This window comes from Salvelinus namaycush, chromosome 1 (genome assembly GCF_016432855.1).
Source record: "Salvelinus namaycush isolate Seneca chromosome 1, SaNama_1.0, whole genome shotgun sequence".
Classification (NCBI taxonomy): Eukaryota; Metazoa; Chordata; class Actinopteri; order Salmoniformes; family Salmonidae; genus Salvelinus; species Salvelinus namaycush.
This window is the reverse complement of record NC_052307.1, coordinates 54408090-54430336: the sequence shown is the minus strand read 5'-3', so window position 1 is coordinate 54430336 and position 22247 is coordinate 54408090. Positions and strand designations below refer to the sequence as shown.

The following is a 22247-nucleotide window of genomic DNA, read 5'->3' as shown; positions in this document are numbered from 1 at the left end:
AGGTGGTTAATGCTGGTCTGGTCAGGTGGTTCAGCTCTGGTCTTGTCAGGGTGGCTCAGCGCTAGTTTGGTCAACGCTGGTCTGCTCGACAGTCTGGTTGGGTGGCTTAGCGCTGGTCTTGTCAGGTGTCTCAGCGCTGGTCTGGTCGACAGGTCGACGCTGGGCTGGTCAACGCTGGTCTGGTCGACGGTCAGCTGGTCAGTCAACTGGTCTGGTCGATGGTCGGCTGGTCAACGCTGGTCTGGTTGGGTGGCTCAGTGATGGTCTGGTCAATGGTCGAAGGTCGGCTGGTCTGGTCAATGGGTCAACTCTGGTCTGGTCGAAGGTCGGCTTGGCTACTGCAGAGCTGCAGGGCTGACGGTAGGTGCGCTTACTTTTATCTTCATGGTCTTCTTTTCACCTCAAGATGCTAAGAGCATAACACTATTCCTGCAAGTGTCTAGGCCTACTAAAAAATGCATGTTTATGCACTAAATTGATATAGCCACTAGGATGAAAACAAATTATTTCAAACGTCTATACTCTAGCACAGTAGGGTCCTATGAAGTCTTGGCCAAAGTCATCTGAAGAATCTGCGGCCTGTCTGGTCCGGGGCGGTCCCTCCTGTGTCATGTGAGTTGAGTGGCTAACCTACTGAAGCTTCCTTCTTCTCTTCCCGGCTGGTGGGAGGAGAAGAATCCTGTCAGTTTGCTCCATAATGGCGGACACGTGTGGCCAAGTACTTCTGGGGTCTGGATTAACGATCCTTTCCCACCCCCTCATGTACATCAAAGTTCTAGTTCAGGTAAGATATATATTGAGATTAAACAAACATAACTGACCAGAATGTTTTGATCCAGCTATCTTTACTCCGAGGCCGGTTCTGTAACTGACAGGCTACTGTAGTTAGCTGCCACAACAGCCATAACGACTAGCTAGCTAAATAGAACTCACGTTACATTCCGGTGTTGATCTTTCCATACTCCACACAGCCGATAAATTCAAGCTGATCTCATTAAAATATTACCTAAACAGCAGTTCACTTATCGTTTCAATTAGTATGTTTCTATAACTAGACTAAAATTAGGAGCTAGGGGGTAGACGTCACGAAAAGGTCAAAGAGCTAAGCTAGCTTGTTAGCTCACTAAGGAAGTGGGTTTCGACATTTTGCCGCAGATAAACAATTACCTTGTTATACAATTATTTATATCTAGCGGTTGTCTAAAAGGGATACAGCTTTTGTCAAAATGTACTTTAAGTATCAGGTTATGAGAATCAAAGTAACAGGTTGGGAGAATTAGGTTAGGGTTAGCTAAAATGTAACAAGAAAATCTACCTTTTACTTACATTTGATAAACAGTTCCAAACTAGACATGCCCCTATTTAGCCAGCTATCATGTTCATTTGTGCGACATTATAAGTACCATGAGAATAACGACTGGCTAACGTAACTAGATAAGTCTCGTTTTAAACGTTCAGGACACAATGGGCGCCCTTTGGCCCACTCACCCGGGTAACGCGAACTAGCTAGCTAAGGTTATAAAACGACGGGGTATTTCGCTGGATCATAAACTGGATGATAATTGTACTGTGTCAAATGTCTGCAAAGAAAGTAAAACAAATGTTACATATTGTTAATCTAGATCGCGTAGGAAATGGTACTAGCCCTAACTATAACTGACTAGCACTTGGCCTTATATACTGGCGTTCACTTCAATATATTATGTCATTACCTAATAAGTGGCAATTGCTCATGTACTCCTTTTCAGGTTGGCCATGAACCTCTCCCTCCCTCCCTTGGAAGAAACCTGTTTGGTAGACAAGTGTACCAGCTGCCTGGATTGTTTGCCTATGGTGAGACCTAAATTCCAGTCTACCCACTTGCAAAATGGCTAGCTAGTTTTCAATTAGCATCGGGCTGATTGCACCAGTTAGTTGTAAGTGGGTCGTAACTACGGGCTACCCCACCTGGGCGTAAGCCCTTCTAAGGGCTACGCTTAGTAGGGGAGCAGGCGTAGGGTGTTAAATTGCGACTATATGTCATGATATGCACAGAAAATAATATACTTTTTTTTCTCCAATAGGATGTGAGTCTCGTGTTAATATTTCACAACCGCTTTTCGAGGTGCCTATGCGCGATTCAATAGCAAAATAATACCAAAGACAGTACAGTATTAAGATAGGGCTGGGCGATATGGCCAACATATCATATAATGGTATTTAAATGTTTGTGAATAATACAAGTTCAACATTTGCTTTGAGTAGTGTGTGACCGACCCTACGGTGGCAACACATACATTCTAATTGATTACAATGGGTAAAATGACATAGCGAAATCTAACTGCCTGTAGCCCAGGACCTGAAGCAAGGATATGCATATTCTTGATACTATTTGAAAGGAAACACTTTGAAGTTTGTGGAAATGTGAAATGAATGTAGGAGAATATAACACATTAGATTTGGTAAAAGATAATACAAAGAAAAAAACATGCGTTTTTGAAATGCAAGAGAAGGCCAAAATGTAATACATGTATTCCAGGTTAGGCGCAATTTAGATTTTGTCCATTAGATGGCAGCAGTGTATGTGCAAAGTATTAGACTGATTCAATGAACCATTGCATTTCTGTTCAAAATGTTATATCAAGACTGCCCAAATGTGTCTAATTGTCTTATTAATACATTTTCAAGTTCATAACTGTGCACTCTCCTCAAACAATAGCATGGTATTTCACTGTAATAGCTACTGTAAATTGTACAGTGCAGTTAGATTAACAAGAATTTAAGCTTTCTGCCCATATCAGATATGTCTATGTCCAGGGAAATGTTCTTGTTACTTACAACCTCTTGCTAATCGCATTAGCCTACGTTAGCTCAACTACGTTAGCTCAACCGTCCCGGTGGAGGGACACCGATCACATAGAGGTTCTGCATTTCCTGCACTCATTTGAGATAATTTCCACAGTGCCACGTAGGGCTGCACTATATGTGCAAACAATTTAGGCCTTATTTTTAACTAAATGTTGCAATTGCGATTTGACTTGTGCTTTAGAGAAACAGTCATGGAAATTAAATGATTATTAAAATTCTATACTTAGAATATAATAGTGGGCACTTTGAATACAGTGTTTGATATGACAACAAATTACAATGCCAGGGAGGCGTTATTGTGACAGGGTACAAACACTCAAACCGGACACTTTTATCTCAATCTCTTCATTCAAAGACTCAATCATGGACACTTACTGACAGTTGTGGCTGCTTTGTGTGATGCATTGTTGTCTCTACCTTGCCCTTTGTGTTGTTGTCTGTTCCCAATAATGTTTGTACCATGTTTTGTGCTGCTACCATGTTGTGTTGCTACCATGCTGTGTTGTCATGTGTTGCTGCCTTGCTATGTTGTCTTAGGTCCCTCTTTATGTAGTGTTGTCTCTCTTGTCGATGTGTGTTTTGTCCTATATTTATTTTTTTATTTTTAATCCTAGCCCCCGTCCCCTCAGGAGGCCGTTTGCGTTTTGGTAGGCCGTCACTGTAAATAAGAATTTGTTCTTAACTGACTTACCTAGTTAAATTAAGGTTAAATTTAAAAAATATATTAAAGGAACCGAAGTGTTGACAAGTGTTTCCTAGGAGACACTATAATCTTTGGCTACATTGAATGTTTTCTCTTAACTACTTAATTCTGCTAACATATTGTTGCTTTGCGTATTCCTCTTTGATTTAGAAGCTATTGCTTCACAAAAAACATGCAGATGTACAGTACCAGTCAAAAGTTTGGACACACCTACTTATTCAAGGGTTTTTCTTTATTTTTACTATTTTCTACATTGTAGAATAATAGTGAAGAAATCAAAACTATGAAATAACACAAATGGAATCATGTAATAACCAAAAAACCATTAAACAAATCAAAATATATTTTATATTCTTCAAAGTAGCCACCCTTTGCCTTGATGACAGCTTGGCACACTCTTGGCATTCTCTCAACCAGCTTCATGAGGAATGCTTTTCCAACAGTCTTGAAGGAGTTCCCACATGCTGAGCACTTGTTGGCTGCTTTTACTTCACTCTGCGGTCCAACTCATCCCAAACCATCTCAATTGGGCTAAGGTCAGGATATTGTGGAGGCCAGGTCATCTGATGCAGCACTCCATCACTCTCCTTGGTCAAATAGCCCTTACACATCCTGTGTGTTTTGGGTCATTGTCCTGTGGAAAAACAAATGGTAGTCCCACTAAGCGCCAACCTGATGGGATGGCGTATTGCTGCAGAATGCTGTGGTAGCCATGCTGGTTAAGAGTGCCTTGATTTCTAAATAAATCAGCCAGTGTCACCAGCAAAGCGCCCCCGCACCTTCACACCTGCTCCTCCATGCTTCAAATTTGGACTTATCAGACCAAAGGACAGATTTCCACCAGTCTAATGTCCATTGCTCGTGTTTCTTGGCCCAAGCAAGTCTCGTCTTCTTGTTGGTCCATTAGTCGTGGTTTCTTTGCAGCAATTCGACCATGTAGGTCTGATTTCAAGCAGTCTCCTCTGAACAGTTGATATTGAGATGTGTCTGTTACTTGAACTCTGAACTGTTTATTTGGGCTGCAATCTGTGGTGCAGTTAACTAATGAACTTATCCTCTGCAGCAGAGGTGACTCTGGGTCTTCCTTTCCTGTGGCGGTTTCATCATAGCACTTGATGGTTTTTAGCGATTGCACTTGAAGATACTTTCAAAGTTCTTGACATTTTCCGTATTGACTGACCTTCATGTCTTAAAGTAATGATGGACTGTTGTTTCTTTGCTTATTTGAGCTGTTCTTGCCATAATATGGACTTGGTCTTTTACCAAATAAGCGGCAAGTAGCCAAGTGGTTACAGTGTTGGGCCAGTAACCGAAAGGTTGCTGGATCGAATCCCGAGCTGACAAGGTTAAAAATCTGTCATTCTGCCCCTGAACAAGGCAGTTAACCCACTGTTCCCCGGTAGGCCGTCATTGAAAATAAAATGTTGTTCTTAACTGACTTGTCTAGTTAAATAAATAAATAAAGACATTCTGTATATCCCCACTCTATTGTCACAACACAACTGATTGGCTCAAACGCATTAAGAAGGAACGACATTCCACAAATTAACTTAAGATGGCACACCTGTTAATTGAAATGCATTCCAGGTGACTGCCTCATGAAGCTGGTTGAGAGAATGCCAAGCATGTGCAAAGCTGTCATCAAGGCAAAGGGTGGCTACTTTGAAGAATCTCAAATATAAAATATATTTTGATTTGTTAAATTTTACTACATAATTCCATATGTGTTATTACAAAGTTTTGATGTCTTCACTATTTTTTTACAATGTAGAAAATAGTACAAATAAAAACCCTTAAATGAGTAGGTGTCCAAACTTTTGACTGGTACTGTAGGTCCACCATTACTGGTATTATTAGGCTGTATAGCTAGTTACGGTTGCCCTGAGTCAGTACATTTTATTAGCTAGCTAGCGATTAGCATTAGCGGCTAATGAGATTTAGGCCCAATTTACTAAGAAAATTCAAACTAGCTGTTTGCAGATGTAAGAAACACAAACTAATAGTCTAATTATATAACGCTAGTGAATTTATATTAAGAACAACATTGTTTTATGTGCTGCATTGACCATGCAGAGACGGAACACAAGTGTCATGGTAGAGGAACACCAAATGTGCTCCTTGATTGACAGCGGTCGGGGCTCGGTCTGTGTGGAAAGAAGGCATAGAGCGAGAGGGTAGCGAAGTAAACTGTGAAAATGGACGTTACACACAGCGTATCACATTTTAACAAACCAAACATTCAAAAACTTTTAGAAGGTAAAGTAAAACCCAAACCATGCATCAATACCGGTATATTGTAAAACATGGTATACCGCCCAGCCCTAGGCTAAAACTGCTTCTCCAATAGAAATCCTTGACCACACTTGTAGGCGATGTTGGCTAGCTAAGCTTATGCATAGAAACACGTAATCAGGTCTAAAGGTCATCTCGACCTGAAATGCGCATGTGTAGGCCGTCAAATCAAAGACACTCCTTCGATATGAAGTTGTTTTTGACGAAAATTATAACGTGTCAGTTTGTCACTTTCACAAGGTTGAAGTAATAATATGTTCAACTACCTAAGACATTTTCTCGAATCTAGGTTGTCTTTTAGATTTTGAGAAAATTAACTACTAAGGAAGAATTTTTCGCTTCTCTCTGACCTCTCAAACCCGGAACACTGGCCTAGTCTGTTCCGTAAACGTTCCCAGAAGTCTCGCAATGATGAGCCTCTGCGTTTAGAAACTCTGAGATAATACACTTGATTTATGCCACATTATAGCATGCTAAATGTGTCTGAGCAGATATTAGCAAACTAATAGATGAGCTGCTACCTCCACTTATTTGCCAGCCAGAGATCAAATAACAAAATATACAGACTGAGATTCAGTTACATGATAATCAATGTGATTTTGTCCAAGGCTTTTAGTTGGGATATAGCCCTGGCTACTACTTGAGTGAAGAGCAAATTAATGGCATTAGCCTACTTTATTCCAGTATTTTAATAATTCAGTGATATTCATTTCCGAGGTAATTATTGATTGATCCTTCCAGTTGTGGTTAAGAAAACTTGCATGCATACTGGTGGGCTTTGCGAAGTGATGGGACATGCCATGAGGATGATAACAGCTTAGTAAAGGGCGCTGCCTAGCAACCATCATTATCAAGCATCAAATCTCTTGAACGTGCATTGCTTACGCCTGGCTTAGCTACGACTAGTCTTATTTTTGGTTGGCGCAGCAGATGTAAATTCTGATCCCAAAGTCAGACGCAGCTACGCTGACCTAACATTTAAGCCCAACTTTTTACGCTCGACTGGTGCAATCAGCCCTTGTTCCTTGATGGTACTAATGATTTAGTGGTGTTCGGGTCAGCTGTTTGTTCACCCGCCTGAAATTGCTAATAACACATCCAGCCAACTATATGGGTTGAGGCCCCCAACCGACCCTAAAATGCGCTGCATGGTCAATCCAATGTCTGCATTGGCCATGCAGCATTTACGGGGATACTGCTTCTGCAGAAGTCGGGGCATTCATACACTATAAATAACAAAAGTATGTGGGCCCCCCTTCAAATTAGTGGATTCTGCTATTTCAGCCACACCCATTGCTGACAGGTGTATACAATTGAGCACACCGCCATGCAATCTCCATAGACAAACATTGACAGTAGAATGGCCTTACTAAAGAGCTCAGTGACTTTCAACGTGGTACTGTCATAGGATGCCACCTTTCCAACAATTCAGTGAGTCAAATTTCTGCCCTACTAGAGCTGCCCCGGTCAACTGTAAGTGCTGTTATAGTGAAGTGGAAACTTCTAGGTTGCAACAACGGCTCAGTTGCAAAGTGGTAGGCCACACAAGCTCACAGAACGGGACCACCCTAGTGCTGAAGAGCGTAAAAATGGTCTTTCCTCGGTTGCAACACTCACTACCAAGTTTCAAACTGCGTCTGGAAGCAACGTCAGAACAAGAACTATTTGTCGGGAGCTTCATGAAATGGGTTGCCATGGCCGAGCAACCTCTCACAAGCCTAAGCTCATCATGCGTCTGCTGGAGTGGTGTAAATCTCGCCGCCATTGGACTCTGGAGCAGTGGAAACGCGTTCTCTAGAGTGATGAATTACACTTCACAATCTGGCAGTCCGACGGACAAATCTGGGTTTGGCGGATGCCAGGAGAAGGCTACCTGCCCCAATGCATAGTGCCAACTGTAAAGTTTGTTAGAGGAATGATGGTCTGGTCCTGTGTTTCATCGTTTGGGCTAGGCCCCTTAGTTCCTTCCAGTGAAGGGATATCTTAACGCTACAGCATACAATGACATTTTAGATGATTCCGTGCTTCTGACTTTGTGGCAACAGTTTGGAAGTTGCCCTTTCCTGTTTCAGCATGACAATGCCCCCATGCACAAAGTGAGGTCCATACAGAAATGGTTTGTCGAGATTGTCGTGAAAGAGCTTGTCTGGAGTGCACAGAGCCCTGACCTCAACCCCATCGAACACCTTTGGGATTAATTGGAACGCCGACTGCGAGCCAGTCCTAATCGCCCCACATCAATACCCGACTTCACTAATGCGCTTGTGGCTGAATGAATGCAAGTCCCCGCTGCAATGTTCCAACATCTAGTGGAAAGCCTTCCCAGAAGAGTGGAGGCTGTTATAGCAGAAAAGGGGGGACTAACTCCATATTAATGCCCATCATTTTGCAATGAGATGTTGGACGAGCAGGTGTCTACGTACTTTTGGTCATGTAGTGTACTTCTTGCACTTCATGGAGCAGCGCAGAGCTGTTGTCAAGGAAGTGAGTTTATACAGGACCTCCCACCCCCCCCACCTACCGTCAACCAATCATGTCAATCCAGAGCTATACAGAGCCCTCCGCATTGTTACAACATTTGGTACAGATCTCAATTTCGCCTCCGGAGGCTCCGCAATTGCGTGTCAACCTCCATACGGAGCCCCCGAACACACTTTCGGCTCAAACATAATATATAAAATGCACTGTAGACTACAGTCAGACGGCAAACTATTTTGGGACATAGGGTGCAGGATTTATTTTGCCTGATTTTAAGATGTTTGTGCTTATAATTAAGATGCATGCAGCTTATCTTCTGTCATTTATATTGTCCTAGAAGACTAAATAAGCCCTTGCTCACCAGAACGTCATAAATCGTTAGAATGAATGCAATCTTGTTGACATCTAAAGTTTTCTGTCATCCCTGCTTCGTTCGTGGAGCAGATATTTAGGGACCGGGAAGAAAATGCAATAAATAACAAACAAAAAGGAAAGATTTAGCAAAATTTCCAAAAGACATTTGTTTGACCGGTTGTAAAGAAATCGAAAGCTCTGAAAATGACTCAACATGTTTCTAATAAGATTTCGTTTTTATTTTTTATTTAACCTTTTATTTAACTACGCAGGTCAGTTAAGAACAAATTCTTATTTACAATGACGGCATAGGAACAGTGGGTTAACTGCCTTGTTCAGGGGCAGAACGACAGGTTTTTACCTTGTCAGCTCTGGGATTTGATCTAGCAACCTTTCGGTTACTGGACCAACGTTCTAACCGCTAGGCTATCTGCCGCCCCATGGATGCATATTTTATGTGGTTGAAATACTATCAGCTTTTATGACGCTGATAACGATAGCGTCTCTACAGACGGCATCTAAATGTGCTTTCACATGCTCTCAAAATGCTGAAATAAATAAATAATTTGTGTCCTACATTTTGGTGTATTATTTTACTGCAAGAAATGCTTAATTCTGCAGGAGGTAATATTAAGGCTATGTGAGAGGTTATAACCTACAGTCAGTGTCCAGATTTCAGTTTTCATTTAACCCATCAGAATAGTAGGCTTCAGTTCCCTTGACGTGCAATAGGTCTATTTTAAAGTCCCCGTCTTGACTGTCCAATTTGTGTAACACATATCACACAACATATCATCCTCTTTTACCACTTCACCAAATCTTTCCCAAACATTTACTTTTCTGGCCTTCGATTCCCTTTATTTTCAACTCTCCATTTTGCAGCTTTTCTCTTATTGAATTAAACTCCGACATTGTCCTTTTCGCCTCCGTGGATCGACGTTAATTCTTTCTGCCCATTCGCAAAAGCATTTGACGATTGGCGTGTAGGCTATTTGGCGGCTGTACAGTTATGGCCCTAAAGCTTATAGGCTTACAAGCTAATGCCAGATAGTCTAAAATAATGAAAGGGGGAAAAAATATTTTGCATTTAGATATTATTGCTCAATTGTTTGGTCTTATTTCAACCTGGGCTTCATCCAGACTATTTCATGACCCTAAACCAGCCCACCCCGCAGATATAACTGCAGGGACTGCGGGTTATCGGTCAACCTGCGCATCACTAATGGTGATGGATTTAAACTGGACTTATCTTGATGTTAAACTCCAACTAGTAGGCAACTGGGAATAAGACTAGTCCGACTGTATGGTACGGACAGGCCAATGAACGTGTTGATTTTCTATGTGTCTGTTCTTTGATCCTGTCATTTCTGTCTTTTAGCGAAGCACATCATAAAGATTGATGGCAAGGCAGGTCTCTTTAATGGCCTAGCCCCCAGGCTCTGTGCAGGGACCATCGGCACCCTTGTACACAGCAGAGTCTTGCAGGTGGGTCTAACTAACACGCTGGCTGAATGTAGCTTCCTAAATATATGTTATCTGACGTTTTCAGACCTCAGCAGTAGTCTAGCCTCAATCCCTAAATGTGATCACGTTCTGTGTGGAAAGTCGTGCTCGTCAGAGAATAAGCTATATACTGGCTTGGGAATTGACTCTGTGTGACTTGAGCTGGATTGGCCTTTCACTGTTTTAGGATGGTGAGTTTGACGAAGGCTATTTGTTTCTAAATTCATGAACTGACAAATGCTTTGGATGGCAGTGTCGACACACCATTATGAAACTGGATCCCTGTTGAACTAATCACTGCTGTCTTTTACAGAGATGCCAGGATGCAGGCAAATATGAGGTAAATATTTTTGGCCTGGTTATGTACTAATTGTATAATTGACTCTTATTTATTTTATTAAATTAAACTTTTCTTTTTAAATGCATACTGTGGATATTTATGGTCAGTTTTAAATCATTTGTAGGTGTCTGGAACCAGTCAGAAAGCTGAAGAGGGATCTTTACAGCATGTTGTGAATGAGGTATGAATAATTTATCCAGTAAACCAGATGGTTTGACAGATGTTTGTTTTTTAGCATGTTATTGCCTTTGATCTTGGGCGTGTCAAATTTGTTCCAATCGAAATATTCAGATTTGTGGTTTGAACAGACCGTAATCTATAAATTGAGTTGTGGCTTATTGCCGTGGACATCATCTGAGCATGTCTAATCGCTTGGCTGTTTTTTTTGTTTTTTTTCACCGTACGCAAGTAATTTAATATCGGGGGTGCAGATGGTTCTTGGTGTAAGGGGAATTATCCCCAGCTAAAGCTGTCCAAGCTGGATTCATGTTTCCTTCTAAATTCTGCATCACCATTCTTTCTGTTTTTCTTTTACCACAGACAACAAAAGAGATGATAGCCCGCTCCTGTGCCACGATCGTCACGCACCCCTTCCATGGTAATTGTACTGTTTGTGTCGAGCAACGTTTTGTCTTGTCATCCTTTGCCCTAAATGCGTGTTCTCATAGGATAATGACTACTGCATGGATACTGTGTTCTTAATGGTTATTTTCTGTTTGTACCAAAGTGATCACCTTGAGATGCATGGTCCAGTTTATCGGTAGAGAAACCAAGTACAGGTGAGTTTTTCTTAACCTCAATTCAATATGTGTTTATACGATTTATAGCCATGTAATACTGAATATTACAAATGTTTCTTGTTGTCTTGCAGTGGAGTGTTTGATTCCATCGTCACTGTCTACAAGAATGAAGGAGTTCTGGGATTCTTTGCGTAAGTATGATCTTCCTTTGGCTACATGACCAATGTCTCATCAAGGGCATCCTTTACTCTTGACTTGCTAAATTACTAGAATACATTTGACCTCAGTAAATTCAGTCAATCCTTTTGAAGTTATTTTTAGAGGTAAGTTTATGCTTGCTCCAGAATCTTGCAAATGTTTTGCTTTCTGAATGCCGTTTCCTCTGGATGTCTGTACCATGACCTCTCTTTCCTTGTCGTCTTAACCTCCGACTAATAGCTGTGATCTCATGCAGGGGCCTTATTCCTCGTCTGCTGGGTGACGTGCTCTCTCTGTGGATCTGCAACATGCTTGCCCACCTCATCAACACATACGCCATTGATGACTCAGTAAGTCAGATGGATTTGGGTTTTTGCCACTTGTTTAAAGGTCCAATGCAGCTGTCTTTATCTCCATCTCAAATCGCTTCTGGGTAACAATTAAGTACCTAAGCTTCTTAGCAAAGAGCATTTTCTCAAGCAACAGTTTTGCTAGGACTGTCTGGGAGTGGTCTGAGTGGGAAACTGAAAACTATCCGTTATTGGCAGAAAGGTTTGGAACTCGTTATTGGTCTAACTAATTTACCACCTGGGGACGTCACCAGGCATTCCAAAACACCATTCCACCAAAACAGCATTCAGGGCATCATAATTTTCACAGTATTATTCCAACCTCATAGTGTGGTATTCTATGTATATTTTTTTACGTAGGACAATCAAGTTTTTGACTGCACTGGGCCTTTAAAGTAGATGTGGCCCTCACATCAAAAAAATACCATGTACTGAAGTGCATTTGTATGTCAGTTCTGAATGAATGGGTAAGTGAATTATGACATTTAAAAAAAATAATAATAATAATAATATTCATCCTTTTCTCAGATGAGTCACACAGGAGAAATAAAGAACTGCTCTCAGGCTGTGACTGGGGTAAGTGTAAAACATGTTTTAAATAATAAACAGTTGACGGGATTTTTATTGGGGTCCGGTGTGGCTGTTGGTGGAGCATGGCGATTGCAACGCTAGGGTTGTGAGTTCAATTCCCGCGGGGGACCAGTACATAATAAAATAAATGTATGCACTCACTACTGTAGGTCGTTCTTTATAAGAGCGTCTGCTAAATGAATAAAATGTTAATGTATTGCTTTGGTTGCGCATGTTCTGTCAATTTTGTTGGGCTGTTTTAGTTCTGTAATTTCACCCTCTTGTGTTCCAGTTCTTGGCCAGTATGCTCACATACCCCTTTGTTTTGGTGTCAAACCTCATGGCTGTCAATGACTGCGGGTAAGTAGCTGTGTTTGGATGTTTTCAATCTTTTTTGACTTTAGTTTATTTACAAAATGTAGAACGCTTTGAAAGATGTCAAGTTGCAATGTGTGCGTTGGCATCACCGGTTTTCATGTCATTTGAGGAAGCCTTTATTTCCTAATTGTTTTTTCTGAACTAGTTCTGTGCAGGTACACATTTGGATCTTAACCTGCCTTAAACAAAACATTGCTGGTTTAAAGGCCCAGTGTTTGATATAATTTTCCACATTGAGGTCGGAATAATACTTTTTTTAAATTATGCCATTTTAGTGTAAAAGCTGTTTGAAAAGAACACCTGACATTTCATCCTGTTTTGGCGGAATTGAGTTTTGGCCTGCCTGCCGAAATCACCAGGTGGTGTAAGTTAATAGACCAATAACACAAAGCGTTTCAAATAGGTCTGGGCGATTTTTATATTGAATTTGTTTGTCCGATTTGTTCTCGTCTCCTTCGATACTTCGGTGCTTTGTACACCTTCCCATTTACACCAGAGATGCGTATATAATGACGAGATGTTCATATCTCCGGCCCAACAATGGGAGTCATTGTCCCAAAGGCCGGTGACAAGCTAAACCCATAGAAAGGCATGGGCTTATTTCGGACAGATTTTGGGAAGTAATACCTCAAGCTTTGCATCTTCCTCTGTTTACACACACACACACACACCAAGCCCCTCCCCCAGCCACTCACAACAAAGATGAGATCACTTCCTCTCTGACAAGTGGATTCAACTTGCTATTTGCATTTGAGGTTTGGTCCAACATAATTAGTCGTATGGACACCGAAACATTATTTTACTGTAATAGAGAAGTTAACCTTTTCTAACAATACCCTTTGTCTCCAGTACTCAAATTGCGTGCAGAGCAGACTACTAAAATGGGAATATCAATGAACATAGATTCTGGAAAATGTATGATCAGTTTGTCGCGCGGCATTGCAGTACCGCTAGCAGCATTTTAGCCAAAGACTGTTATACTATCTGCCTAGTAGTCTGTTTTGTAAATATGCAATAAGCGTAAGGTAGGTCACTTGATTTCAACATCTGAACAAAGTGTACAGGCTAGCATTCTGTTCAAACAGTTGAAGGACAGACGTGTGTTCATAACTCTACTGTAAGTCGCTCTGGATAAGAGCGTCTGCTAAATGACTAAAATTTAAATGTAAATAACAATTTGATTGTTCTGCCTTGGTAGCTGGAAAATAAATCCAAATTGGCTAAACTGGAAATACTGTATGAAGATTAGCTGGCTTCTCACTAGTACATGGGGTTGAGCTATTGAGACTAGAGGTCGACCGACTATGATTTTTCAACACTGATACCGATTATTGGAGGACCAAAAAAAGCCGATGCCGATTTTTATGTATTTGTAATAATGACAATTACAACAATACTGAATGAACACTTATTTTAACTTAATATAATACATCAATAAAATCAATTAGTATCAAATAAATAATGAAACATGTTCAATTTGGTTTAAATAATGCAAAAACAGTGTTGGAGAAGAAAGTAAAAGTGCAATATGTGCCATGTAAAAAAGCTAACTTTAAGTTCCTTGCTCAGAACATATGAAAGCTGGTGGTTCCTTTTAACATGAGTCTTCAATATTCCCAGGTAAGAAGTTTTAGGTTGTAGTTATTATAGGACTATTTCTCTCTATACCATTTGTATTTCATATACCTTTGACTATTGGATGTTCTAATAGGTACTTTAGTATTGCCAGCCTAATCTCGGAAGTTGATAGGCTTGAAGTCATAAACAGCACAATGCTTGAAGAACAGCGAAGAGCTGCTGGCAAATGCACGAAAGTGCTGTATCAAATCAAGTTTATTTTATATAGCCCTTCGTACATCAGCTAATATCTCGAAGTGCTATACAGAAACCCAGCCTAAAACCCCAAACAGCAAGCAATGCAGGTGTAGAAGCACGGTGGCTGGGAAAAACTCCCTAGAAAGGCCAAAACCTAGGAAGAAACCTAGAGAGGAACCAGGCTATGAGGGGTGGCCAGTCCTCTTCTGGCTGTGCCGGGTGGAGATTATAACAGAACATGGCCAAGATGGTCAAAATGTTCATAAATGACCAGCATGGTCAAATAATAATCAGGAATAAATGTCAGTTGGCTTTTCATAGCCGATCATTAAGAGTTGAAAACAGCAGGTCTGGGACAGGTAGCACGTCCGGTGGACAGGTCAGGGTTCCATAACCGCAGGCAGAACAGTTGAAACTGGAACAGCAGCAAGGCCAGGTGGACTGGGGACAGCAAGGAGTCATCATGCCCGGTCGTCCTGACGCATGGTCCTAGGGCTCAGGTCCTCCGAGAGAGAGAAAGAAAGAGAGAAGGAGAGAATTAGAGAGAGCATACTTAAATTCACACAGGACACTGGATAAGACAGGAGAAGTACTCCAGATATAACCAACTGACCCTAGCCCCCCGACACAAACTACTGCAGCATAAATACTGGAGGCTGAGACAGGAGGGGTCAGGAGACACTGTGGCCCCATCCGATGATACCCCCGGACAGGACCAAACAGGAAGGATATAACCCCACCCACTTTGCCAAAGCACAGCCACCGCACCACTAGAGGGATATCTTCAACCACCAACTTACAATCCTGAGACAAGGCCGAGTATAGCCCACAAAGATCTCCACCACAGCACAAACCAAGGGGGGGCGCCAACCCAGACAGGAAGATCACGTCAGTAACTCAACCCACTCAAGTGACACACCCCTCCTAGGGACGGCATGAAAGAGCACCAGTAAGTCAGTGACTCAGCCCCTGTAATAGGGTTAGAGGCAGAGAATCCCAGTGGAGAGAGGGGAAACCGGCCAGGCAGAGACAGCAAGGGCGGTTCGTTGCTCCAGAGCCTTTCCGTTCACCTTCACACTCCTGGGCCAGACTACACTCAATCATATGACCTACTGAAGAGATAAGTCTTCAGTAAAGACTTAAAGGTTGAGACCGAGTCTGCGTCTCTCACATGGGTAGGCAGACCATTCCATAAAAATGGAGATCTATAGGAGAAAGCCCTGCCTCCAGCTGTTTGCGTAGAAATTCTAGGGACAATTAGGAGGCCTGCGTCTTGTGACCGTAGCGTACGTGTAGGTATGTACGGCAGGACCAACTCGGAAAGATAGGTAGGAGCAAGCCCATGTAACACTTTATAGGTTAACAGTAAAACCTTGAAATCAGCCCTTGCCTTAACAGGAAGCCAGTGTAGGGAAGCTAGCACTGGAGAAATATGATCAAATTTCTTTTTTCTGTTCAGGATTCTAGCAGCCGTATTTAGCACTAACTGAGGTTTATTTAGTGCTTTATCCGGGTAGTCGGAAAGTAGAGCATTGCAGTAGTCTAACCTAGAAGTAACAAATGCATGGATTAATTTTTCTGCATCATTTTTGGGCAGAAAATTTCTGATTTTTGCAATGTTACGTAGATGGAAAAAAGCTGTCCTTGAAAGTCTTGATATGTTCGTCAAAAGAGAGATCAGGGTCCAGAGTAACGCCAAGGTCCTTCACAGTTTTATTTGAGACGACTTTACAACCATCAAGATTAATTGTCAGATTTAACAGAAGATCTCTTTGTTTCTTGGGACCTAGAACAAGCATCTCTGTTTTGTCCGAGTTTAAAAGTAGAAAGTTTTCAGCCATCCACTTCCTTATGTCTGAAACACAGGCTTCTAGCGAGGGCAATTTTGGGGCTTCACCATGTTTCATTGAAATGTACAGCTGAGTGTCATCCGCATAGCAGTGAAAGTTAACATTATGTTTTCGAATGACATCCCCAAGAGGTAAAATATATAGTGAAAACAATAGTGGTCCTAAAACGGAACCTTGAGGAACACCGAAATGTACAGTTGATTTGTCAGAGGACAAACCATTCACAGAGACAAACTGATATCTTTCCGACAGATAAGATCTAAACCAGGCCAGAACTTGTCCGTGTAGACCAATTTGGGTTTCCAGTCTCTCCAAAAGAATGTGGTGATCGATGGTATCAAAGGCAGCACTAAGGTCTAGTAGCACGAGGACAGATGCAGAGCCTCGGTCTGACGCCATTAAAAGGTCATTTGCACTTGTGAAGGTGGTAGTCTCAGTGCTATGATGGGGTCTAAAACCAGACTGAAGCATTTCGTATACATTGTTTGTCTTCAGGAAGGCAGTGAGTTGCTGCGCAACAGCTTTTTCTAAATTTTTTGAGCGGAATGGAAGATTCGATATAGGCCGATAGTTTTTTATATTTTCTGGGTCAAGGTTTGGCTTTTTCAAGAGAGGCTTTATTACTGCCACTTTTAGTGAGTTTGGTACACATCCGGTGGATAGAGAGCCGTTTATTATGTTCAACATAGGAGGGCCAAGCACATGAAGCAGCTCTTTCAGTAGTTTAGTTGGAATAGGATCCAGTATGCAGCTTGAAGGTTTAGAGGCCATGATTATTTTCATCATTGTGTCAAGAGATATAGTACTAAAACACTTAAGTGTCTCTCCCGATCCCAGGCCCTGGCAGAGCTGTGCAGATCCAGAACAGCTAAGCCCTGGAGGAATACGCAGATTTAAAGAGGAGTCCGTAATTTGCTTTCTAATGATCATGATCTTTTCCTCAAAGAAGTTCATGAATTTATTACTGCTGAAGTGAAAGCCATCCTCTCTTGGGGAATGCTGCTTTTTAGTTAGCTTTGCAACAGTATCAAAAAGAAATTTTGGATTGTTCTTATTTTCCTCAATTAAGTTGGAAAAGTAGGATGATCGAGCAGCAGTGAGGGCTCTTCGATACTGCACGGTACTGTCTTTCCAAGCTAGAGAAATTGAATAGCTTTCCAAGCTAGTCGGAAGACTTCCAGTTTGGTGTGGCGCCATTTCCGTTCCAATTTTCTGGAAGCTTGCTTCAGAGCTCGGGTATTTTCTGTATACCAGGGAGCTAGTTTCTTATGACAAATGTTTTTCGTTTTTAGGGGTGCAACTGCATCTAGGGTATTGCGCAGGGTTAAATTGAGTTCCTCAGTTAGGTGGTTAACTGATTTTTGTCCTCTGACGTCCTTGGGTAGGCAGAAGGAGTCTGGAAGGGCATCAAGGAATTTTTGTGTTGTCTGAGAATTTATAGCACGACTTCTGATGCTCCTTGGTTGGGGTCTGAGCAGATTCTTTGTTGCGATTGCAAACGTAATAAAATGGTGGTCCGATAGTCCAGGATTATGAGGAAAAACATTAAGATCTACAACATTTATTCCATGGGACAAAACTAGGTCCAGAGTATGACTGTGGCAGTGAGTAGGTCCTGAGACATGTTGGACAAAACCCACTGAGTCGATGATGGCTCCGAAAGCCTTTTGGAGTGGGTTTGTGGACTTTCCCATATGAATATTAAAATCACCAAAAATTAGAATATTATCTGCTATGACTACAAGGTCCGATAGGAATTCAGGGAACTCAGTTAAGAACGCTGTATATGGCCCAGGAGGCCTGTAAACAGTAGCTATAAAAAGTGATTGAGTAGGCTGCATAGATTTCATGACTAGAAGCTCAAAAGACAAAAACGTCATTATTTTTTTTGTAAATTGAAATTTGCTATCGTAAATGTTAGCAACACCTCCGCCTTTGCGGGATGCACGGGGGATATGGTCACCAGTGTAACCAGGAGGTGAGGCCTCATTTAACACAGTAAATTCATCAGGCTTAAGCCATGTTTCAGTCAGGCCAATCACATCAAGATTATGATCAGTGATTAGTTCATTGACTATAACTGCCTTTGAAGTGAGGGATCTAATATTAAGTAACCCTATTTTGAGATGTGAGGTATCACGATCTCTTTCAATAATGGCAGGAATGGAGGAGGTCTTTATCCTAATGAGATTGCTAAGGCGAACACCGCCATGTTTAGTTTTGCCCAACCTAGGTCGAGGCACAGACACAGTCTCAATGGGGATAGCTGAGCTGACTACACTGACTATGCTAGTGGCAGACTACACTAAGCTGGCAGGTTGGCTAACAGCCTGCTGCCTGGCCTGCACCCTATTTCATTGTGGAGCTAGAGGAGTTAGAGCCCTGTCTATGTTGGTAGATAAGATGAGAGCACCCCTCCAGCTAGGATGGAGTCCGTCACTCCTCAGCAGGTCAGGCTTGGTCCTGTTTGTGGGTGAGTCCCAGAAAGAGGGTCAATTATCTACAAATTCTATCTTTTGGGAGGGGCAGAAAACAGTTTAACCAGCGATTGAGTTGTGAGACTGCTGTAGAGCTCATCACTCCCCCTAACTGGGAGGGGGCCAGAGACAATTACTCGATGCCGACACATCTTTCTAGCTGATTTACACGCTGAAGCTATGTTGCGCTTGGTGACCTCTGACTGTTTCATCCTAACATCGTTGGTGCCGACGTGGATAACAATATCTCTATACTCTCTACACTCGCCAGTTTTAGCTTTAGCCAGCACCATCTTCAGATTAGCCTTAACGTCAGTAGCCCTGCCCCCTGGTAAACAGTGTATGATCGCTGGGTGATTCGTTTTAAGTCTAATACTGCGGGTAATGGAGTCGCCAATGACTAGGGTTTTCAATTTGTCAGAGCTAATGGTGGGAGCCTTCGGCGTCTCAGACCCCGTAACGGGAGGAGTAGAGACAAGAGAAGACTCGGCCTCAGACTCCGACTCGCTACTTAATGGGGAAAACCGGTTGAAAGTTTCTGTCGGCTGAATGAGCGACACCAGTTGAGCATGCCTACAGCATTTCCCTCCAGAAGCCATGAGAAAGTTGTCCGGCTGCGGGGACTGTGCGGGGGGATTTATACTAACGTTACTATCTGTACTTACTGGTGGCACAGATGCTGTTTCATCCTTTCCTACACTAAAATTACCCTTGCCTAACGATTGCGTCTGAAGCTGGGCTTGCAGCACAGCTATCCTCGCCGTAAGGCGATCGTTCTCCTGTATAATATGAGTACAGCGACTGCAATTAGAAGACATCATGTTAATGTTACTACTTAGCTTCGGCTGTTGAAGGTGTTGACGAACCATTTCCAGATAAAGCGTCCGGAGTGAAAAAGTTGAATGAGGGAAAAAAAGTTGAGGGAAAAACTAAAAATATAAACGGTAATTAAAAAGTAAAAAGAAAAAAACGTAAAGTTGTCAGCCAGCAAAGTAAGGTTGTTTGAATTAATGCTTACGAGCCTTCTGCTGCCCACCACCGCTCAGTCAGACTGCTCTATCAAATAGACTTAATTATAATATAATAACACAGAAATACGAGCCTTAGGTAATTAATATGGTCAAATCCGGAATCTATCATTTCGAAAACTAAACGTTTATTTTTTCAGTGAAATACGGAACCGTTCCATATTTTATCTAACGGGTGGCATCCCTAAGTCTAAATATTTCTGTTATGTCATAATTATGTAAAATTCTAGCAAATTAATTACGGTCTTTGTTAGGAAGAAATGGTCTTCACACAGTTCGCAACGAGCCAGGTGGCCCAAACTGCTGCATATACCCTGACTCTGCTTGCACAGAACGCAAGAGAAGTGACACAATTTCTCTAATTAAAAGAAATTCATGTTAGCAGGCAATAGTAACTAAATATGCAGGTTTAAAAAAATATATACTTGTGTATTGATTTTAAGAAACGCATTGATGTTTATGGGTAGGTACACATTGGTGCAACGACAGTGCTTTTTTTTGCGACTGCGCTTGTTAAATCACCCGTTTGGCGAAGTAGGCTGTGATTCAATGATAAATTAACAGGCACCGCATCGATTATATGCAACACAGGACAAGCTAGATAAACTAGTAATATCGTTAAGATTGATTGTTTTTTTATCAGATAAGTTTAATGCTAGCTAGCACCTTACCTTGGCTCCTTGCTGCACTCGCATAACAGGTAGTCAGCCTGCCACGCAGTCTCCTCGTGGTGTGCAATGTAATTGGCCATAATCGCAGATTACCGATTGTTATGAAAACTTGAAATCGGCCCTAATTAATCGGTCGACGTCTAATTGAGACCTGTGTTAATTGTCTAGCAAGCCTGCTACAAGACGTTAGTCATTATTAGTGAATGTGCATTATGCGTGGTTCTGGTTAAATGAACAAAAAGGGCATTTAATACTCAGTTGAACACCAGATCTGTAATTATTTTTTTTAAAGCAGGTTGAACTAGATTATATTATTAGTGGGTCTATGGTTGTGGAAGGCTTATTTAGCCTAGGTATGATTTCACAAGCCCTGAATTCATTTAATTATTGGTGATTGTTTGAAATGCAGTGTATGACATTTAATAGTACAACAAAGCTTATTTAGCTAACTTTTTTTGTTTGTTGATGAATTGTGAAACAATGACTTTTAGGCCATATCGCCCATCCATAGTTTCAAACCTCTCTGCCAATGACGGCTTGTTTTCAGGTTACATATCCCTCGCATTAGGCTCGTCCTCCCTCACTCAGACCACCCCGACAGTCCTAGCAAAATTCTTGCTGGACACCATTGACTTTTTTTTTTTTTTAAGTTTCCCTGTAGTGGTTTGTCTAAGGCTGGCTTTCCACATAAGCACTCCTGTCTTTTACAGGCTGGCTGGCGGCCTCCCTCCCTATGCTTCTATATATCCAACCTGGGTGGACTGCTGGAGGCACCTGAGCCTAGAGGTAGGTTGCTGCTTTCAAAATGTTAATGCTACACAAGATCCTTGGTTAAGTGTTTCTAAATTGGTGAATTATTATGGATAATAAATGTGCCATTTAAGATGTTCCTGTTTTGTCTTTGTATTCCCTCTCTATTTATAGGGAAACATGAGCAGAGGCAACAGTTTATTTTTCCGGAAGCTGCCTGTGGGGAAGACGTATGCAATCGACCAGAAGAGATTTCTTTAAAGTCTTGAACTACCTGCATAGAATCTAATTGTAATTATATAAATTGACATTGCCTGAATGGGGGTGGATCGCTGGCATCTAATCCTTTGTATGCACTTGTTTACTTTTTTTTTTTTTAACAACCTGTCATCAAGTAAAGAACTGCTTTGATTGGAAATGTGAAGAGCTTCCTTTTAATAGACATTTGTAAAACTGTACTGCGGGTTAATTAAATGGAGCCGTTTCACCTAAATCCAGGAACAAACAAGATGTTCCTCTTTCTGTGATGGGAGACTGACTTATGTCACCTATTGCCAATGTATACCAAGTTTCGGAATACCCTGTATATCTGGAATGGAGGCTCTCCTTGTTGAGTTTGATGGAAGTTTTATTGAAAACGTGCATGTAATGTTTAATTCAAAGGGATTTTGGTCCCTTGTGTTATGGACGTGATCATGCTACAACTTCAAAGGGTCCATGTGGTGTTAAGGTAATTTTGGGCCACACTGTGCTATGGAGTTGACAAATGTCTATCGCCTTGTCGAAGCAGTCAGGTGCTTGTATTAACTCATTGACTGATCCAAATAAAGATGCTTTTTTTTGACTTATTGGGTTTTATAAGCTTTTGATTTCTCCAAATGGGAACATCTGAAATATAATGCA

General features: G+C 41.6%; 1 protein-coding gene across 1 annotated transcript; it reads left to right on the top strand.

Annotated features, from left to right (window-relative positions):
• The first annotated feature begins 642 nt into the window (after window positions 1–642).
• Window positions 643–22192, top strand: mtch2 (mitochondrial carrier homolog 2). The gene is made up of 13 exons (XM_038990853.1): window positions 643–784; window positions 1749–1833; window positions 10053–10159; window positions 10491–10517; window positions 10642–10698; window positions 11058–11115; window positions 11245–11296; window positions 11389–11448; window positions 11712–11805; window positions 12334–12381; window positions 12668–12735; window positions 21305–21380; window positions 21519–22192. Exons 1-13 carry the CDS (start codon window positions 698–700, stop codon window positions 21603–21605), a joined length of 906 nt encoding a protein of 301 aa, XP_038846781.1. The 5' UTR covers window positions 643–697; the 3' UTR covers window positions 21606–22192.
• Window positions 22193–22247: the final 55 nt, after the last annotated feature.

Excerpts from the sequence above, each read along its gene's own strand:
- mtch2 (XM_038990853.1), top strand. The coding sequence starts at position 698 with ATGGCGGACACGTGTGGCCAAGTACTTCTGGGGTCTGGATTAACGATC. Across the intron at positions 11,297-11,388 it reads GGTAGAGAAACCAAGTACAG|TGGAGTGTTTGATTCCATCG; the intron begins GTGAGTTTTTCT and ends GTTGTCTTGCAG. Across the intron at positions 12,736-21,304 it reads ATGGCTGTCAATGACTGCGG|GCTGGCTGGCGGCCTCCCTC; the intron begins GTAAGTAGCTGT and ends TGTCTTTTACAG.